A 6282-nucleotide genomic window follows, 5' to 3' on the forward strand; every position below is an offset into this window, starting at 1 on the left:
TCTCCCTACAATAACCCCTCTCGATTTGAAGGTTGTTGGTCGTTTTTTCAACTATCGGAAACCATTGGATTGTCACCACGATTAACCATTAGGATTTGACGGAATGATGTATCAATTTGGGTGTGTTTTAATTTATAGAAATTGAAAAACTTAGGTATCCTCTTCACCATGTTTAGGTCGGTGGATTCATCAAGAATGTAAATCACAAGGAGGTCGGTCGGCAATGACAGTTTAAATGTTGCACAAATTGAGATATTGTATACCTGAAAATGATTTGGTATTTTGGGGTTTTTAGAACATGAAAACGATATAGGCTTCAAGAACATGAACCTCTTTTTTGTTGAACATTGGAATTTGAATAAGAACCATCGGAAAAGATGAGAAGATGAATTTCAATAACTGAAAATGAAATCCAGAGAATTGTTATAGAAAAATCCAAACACTGATTTCTTTTTATATATGCAGTTTGATTTGGTATTGTTGTTTGTTTGTAATTTTTCTGTAGTATGAAGCAGTAGTAATAGTTCAGTTCCAATGTATCATGGATTTATTTCTTTATGTTATCATTGAAGTATGTATAAATTGAGAGAAAATCGATTTTAGCATTTGAATCCTCAATTGATAACAAATCAATGTGACCCATTTTCATATATTTTGTAGTGTGAAGCGGTAGAACACGAACCTCTTTTTCAAATGCGGTGGTTGATGGAAGCTCCGATAGTGGGGGAAGGGTAGAAGACCCATTTTTGTGTCTGTATAAGAGAGAGAGAGAGAGAGAGAGAGAGAGATAGGGTCATCTTTTTTTTTAAATTAATAAAATATAAAATTAAGTACTAAAAAATATAAAACTAAAAATAAAAGGGCATTTTAGTCTTTTTAGTTTTCCGTGGGACCAAAATTACAAACAAACTAGCTCAAAATGACCATGAAACCAAAAAAGTCGAGGTTTAGAGTAAACTTCAGAAAAAAAATGCATACCATAAGGACCATTTTTGCAGTTTTGTCTTTAATGGATTCATTTAAAATTTCACAAATGGTACTTGTGTAAAATTTCACAAATGGTCCTTAGACAAGTTTCACAAAATGGCAGAAATGGTCCACATCCAAAGTTCTTTCAAATTAATGGATTCATCTAACGGACATCCATGATAAGGATCATTTGTATGCAATGTTTGTTCCGTAGGGACCATCCATGCAAAAAAGATTTCATAAAAACTATTTTAAGGACAAATAAAAAAGCTTACGGACCATCTTTAAAATTTTGTCTTAAAAATATATAACTAATGTTAACATTTAAATTTCCACGCTCACCATTTGTGCAATTGGTGGTGTTGTTTTCTTTTCATAAAAAATACTATTTTTAAATTTTTTTTATATTTAATATTATTTATTAAATCAAATAAAAAACTTTATCAGTTTTCTTACAATTTTCAATTCTCAAACAATAATTTATCTATTAGCATATAACTTTATATATTTTATAAAATAATTGATCATTAATTTTATAACTTTTAAATCTAAAAATTGTTTTTCAAAAGAGATAATCAAGTCTATTTGTGATGAATTTGGTAAAGATGTGTTTGGTATATTAGTTGATTAAGTGTGAGACCCGTATGTTATACGGGTTTGATAAAACAAAAATTAATATAAAAGTTTAAACAAAATTTTATTTAAATTTGAAATTTTAGATTTGAAATTTAAAATTAAAATTTGAATTTAAAAGGAAACATATTAAATACTATATGAGTATTAATATTGTAATTTATTGGTTATTTTCAATTAAGGTAATTATTAATTGAGGTGTAAATATGATGTGTTAATTAAGAAAAGATAAAAAAAAAATAAGAAAATGACAAATGGAAAAAACATTTAATCAAAAATACCAAAATATGACATGTGTCAAAGTTAATGAGAGAGTGACATGTGGCAAAATTATTTTCATTTATTAGGGAGGATGAGTCTGGTAATGTTTCCAAAAAGGAACAAATGACTATAGTTTTGAGATATGTTGATAGACTTGAGATTGTAAAGGAAAGATTTATCGGAGTTATTCACGTGTTGGATATATCCTCTTTGACTCTTAAAGCTGCCATTGATACCGTTTTTTCCAACAACAACTTGACTATCGATCAGGTGAGAAATCATAAGATATTTATTCCTTAACATGATATTAATTTTATTTTTATGTGTTATATTTTTTTTATTAATATTTTCAAATATATAGGTGAGGGGGCAAGGTTATGATGGAGCAAGTAATACGAGTGGTGCATTCAACGGTTTGAAATCTTTGATTTTAAATGAAAACAGTTCCGCACATTATATACATTGTTTTGCACACTAACTTCAATTAGTGGTTGTGGCGGTTGCAAAGAAACATGATGATGTTGAAGAATTCTTTGAACAACTAGGTTTGGTGGTTAATGTCGTTTGTGGGTCTTGTAAGAGAAAAGATATGATACGACAGATGCAAAAAGAAAGAGTGGATGCCGAAATTGGTATTGGTGAAACTGAAACAGGAAGAGGGTTGAATCAAGAGATTTCTCTTGTTCGAGCTGGAGATACTAGATGGGGTTCACATTTTAAAACAATTGTAAGTTTGTTGAATTTGTTTGCAGAAGTTGTTGCGGTCCTTAAATATGTCAAAAAGGAGGGGTCTACTTTATCTAACCGTAATCAAGCAAAGGGTATTTTTTCATATTTCAAAACACTTGATTTCGTGTTTCTTTTACACTTGATGTTGGAAATTCTATGCCTCATGGATACTTTGTCAAAGCATCTTAAAAAGAAAAAGATCAAGATATTTTGGAAGCGGTTCATTAGTAAAAGGGACAAAGAAAGCATTGCTAGTTTTTAGAAAAGATGAGTTTCCACAAATTTGGAAGAAGGTATGTGCTTTTTGTGAAAAGCATAGTATTGGAATTGTGGACATGTCAGGATATTATGTTACCCCGAAAAAGCGTAGGACCAATAAGACTAATCAACATCATTTTGAAGTTGTGATTTTTAACACGGTTTTGGATATCCAAATTCAAGAATTCGCGGAAAGATTTAGTGAAGTTGGCACGAAGTTGATGGAGAACATGGCGGCTTTGAGTCATTGTGACTCATTTTCTAGTTTTGATAAAGTAAAGTTGTTAAAGTTAAGCAAGATATAAAAAATGATTTTGACGATTCAGAAAAGGCGCAACTTAATGGGCAGCTTGATATCTATTATCACTTTTTGCTCCATGATGAGAGATTTTTCAACTTGAAAGGAATTACAGATCTCTCTCGTTTGTAGGTGGAAACTGGGAAGCACCTCTCTTTTCCTTTGGTTTATAGATTATTAAAACTAACTTTGCTTTTGCCCGTCACAACAACAACAACAACTGTTGAACGATGTTTTTTCTGCAATGAAGTTCTTGAAAACCGATTTGCGTAATAGAATAGGTGACGGTTTTATGAATGGTGCTTTGATTTGTAGTGTAGAAAATGAAGCACCGGAGAATGTTAAGACTGAAAATGTAATTAATCGCTTTCGTAAAATGAAAGAGCGGAGATGTGAACTTTAAAACTTAACTTTGTTATAGAAGTTGAACTTTATATCTAATGAAATTGCGGTTTTTATATTTTTGCTTATTGTATATTACACGATTTTTTTCTTGGGATACCCTTTTATTTTGACCGTGGCTCCGCCACTGATTTCTATATATAAAATAATATTTATTTAACATAAAAATAATAAATTTAATAAGAGTCAGGTTTTGTTGAATAGGGGGTATATGGATAGAATCGACCATTAAAAATCCATGTTATGCTTTAGGCTTAAAGGAAAGACGTCGTTTGATTGAAAGAGACTAGTTAGTAAAATAGTTTTATATGTAAACGTGTTGTAATCAAAGTTTTTTAACCGACTTATCTGAAAATCATATTTGCCAAATGTCATATTATCATTGTATTTGACACGTGTCATTTTCTAAGATTTTTTGATTTAATGTTTTTTCTACTTGTCATTTTATGGGTTTTTTCCAATATATTAAATTCCACATAATATTTAATGTAATAAATATATATCAATTTAATTAATGCAATTTCCTTTTAATTTCTAAGTTTCTAAATTTAATCAAATTATTTTATTTGTTTATTTATTTCTATTATTTGTTTAAATTAAAAAGAAAAATGAAAAAAGTTAAAAATAACAAATTAAACATTACATTTTAATAATTCAATATTTTTTCTTCTTTCTTTATAAATTCAAACTTCTTAAATTTATAAATATTCACATTTTTTAAGGGTAAATAGTACAAAAGACATTAATTTTACACCTAAATTCTAATTTGACACTGTGTTTTTTTGTCTCAAATTTGATACTGTGTTTTTCAATTTTTTACAATTCTGACCACTTGATCAGTTAACCAGGTTACCTGCTGACGTGCAAATTTTGATGACGTGACATGCTGACGTGTCAAAATTGAATTTTTTTCCCACAAAAAAGTCACTAAGTTTTCATTTTTTTCGATTTGACACTAAGTTTAATTTTTTCTTTCAATTGTGACACTCTGTTTTTTTCGTTCCAAATCGAATATCATTTTTCACAATTTTGTTCAGCGTTGACCATTTTCCATTTGAAACCATATAAATATATTTTTTTATTACATTTTAAACCGTATAAATACATTTTGTTCGTTTAAAAACCACATTTTTATATAAATACAAGGTTTTATACATTTAAAACATAATGTTATGCATAAATATGCATTAGTTATATTATGAGAACCAAATTAACCATAAGCTTCGAATAACATGTAAAATTTTCACGAGTTGCAAACATGACCTCTGTGCCTTGATCAACTACACGCCTCCAAACCTCCAAACTCATTTTAAAGTTGCGTATTTAATATAAAATACGATTTCTATATAACTAATACATATTTATACATAAAGTTATGGTTTGAATGTAAAAACAATCTTGTATTTATACAAAAATATGGTTTTTAAATGAAAAAAATGTATATATATGGTTTAAAATGTATTAAAAAATATTTATATGGTTTCAAATGGAAAATAGTCAACATTAAACAAAACTGGAAAAAATGATGTTCGATTTGGTAAAGAAAAAGAGTGTCAAAATTGAAAAAAACAAAAAATAAACTTAATGTCAAAGTCGAAAAAAATGAAAACTTAGTATCTTTTGTGGAAAATTTTTTCAATTTTGACACGTCAGCATGTCACGTCATCAAAACCGACACGTCAGCAGGTCACCGGGTTAACCGGTCAAATGGTCAGAATTGTAAAAAGTTAGAGAACACAGTGTCAAATTAAAATTTTGGATAAATTTAATGTAGTGTGTGCTATTTACTTTTTTTTAATAAACCTGAATAGTACACAAGTCTAACAAGTAGTTAAAATAAGTATAAGATTCAAGTTATCCCTTGTGGCGTCCTAGCGTATAGGGGCGCAAAACTCCAATCATAATGGTTTGCAATAAAAAATACTTTAAATATTATATTTCTAAAAAACTAGAACATAAAAGTAATGATATATTAGTTTAAGTATAGTTGCATTCTGTTCATCTTGTTCATTGTTTTATTAACATGTAAAATAGATTTATTAAATATATTATTAATATCAATTAGAATTTAGACATCGATATAAAGACATTAACATGTCTACGACAATAACGATATGTGTCGTTCACAGATTTCAAAGAATTTGGAGGAACTGGAATGTATATTTCAATAAAAATTGCGTTTGATTGGAAAAAAACAAAGAAATTTGAACTTTTTTGAATTCCATTAAATTATGGGTTTGAAAGAATTGATCATTTTGTTTTTGCTAAAAGCAAAGATTTTAGATTTTATTTCTTGTTTTTATTAAAAAAGACAATATGACCTCTCTTCTTATATTTATTTTAGTCATCATTTATCGAATCAAAACATATTATTTGAAACATCCATGGTACAAGCTAATAGTTTTAAGTACAACTTTTAAAATCATTTTTGAAAGCATTTAGGCCCAAACACAATATAAGTTCAAAATCAAAGTTTTTAAGTATGATGGTTTCAATTAAATATCTTCACAAAAGTTTAATGGGACGATACATGCATGACCTTCAGAATGTCCAAACATGTGTCTCTAATCTTCAACTTTATATATGAGTACATGTAAAAATAACACGTTAGCGTAAGGGACCCTAGTGAACAATACGGGAATTTGACTAGGGAATGGAAGGGAATTGGGAGTGACATTACTCAATTCCTAAGTCTAGATTCCCTAAAATATTTTAAAAAACCTTTTCTTTCT

The 6282-nt window shown here is 28.5% G+C and overlaps 1 protein-coding gene across 1 annotated transcript; it reads left to right on the top strand.

The window, feature by feature from the left end:
• The first annotated feature begins 1986 nt into the window (after positions 1-1986).
• Positions 1987-3155, top strand: LOC145106272 (uncharacterized). Its single transcript, XM_079043283.1, has 4 exons — positions 1987-2133; positions 2225-2276; positions 2352-2846; positions 2935-3155. Exons 1-4 carry the CDS (start codon positions 1987-1989, stop codon positions 3153-3155), a joined length of 915 nt encoding a protein of 304 aa, XP_078899409.1.
• Positions 3156-6282: the final 3127 nt, after the last annotated feature.

Source organism: Lactuca virosa, chromosome 4 (assembly GCF_052849685.1).
Source record: "Lactuca virosa cultivar CGN04683 chromosome 4, Lactuca_virosa_CGN04683_v6, whole genome shotgun sequence".
Taxonomy (NCBI): Eukaryota; Viridiplantae; Streptophyta; class Magnoliopsida; order Asterales; family Asteraceae; genus Lactuca; species Lactuca virosa.

Coding starts and splice junctions, on each gene's coding strand:
- LOC145106272 (XM_079043283.1), top strand. CDS start 1,987: ATGACTATAGTTTTGAGATATGTTGATAGACTTGAGATTGTAAAGGAA. Junction 2,134..2,224: donor ACAACTTGACTATCGATCAG/GTGAGAAATCAT, acceptor TCAAATATATAG/GTGAGGGGGCAAGGTTATGA. Junction 2,847..2,934: donor GGACAAAGAAAGCATTGCTA/GTTTTTAGAAAA, acceptor TGGACATGTCAG/GATATTATGTTACCCCGAAA.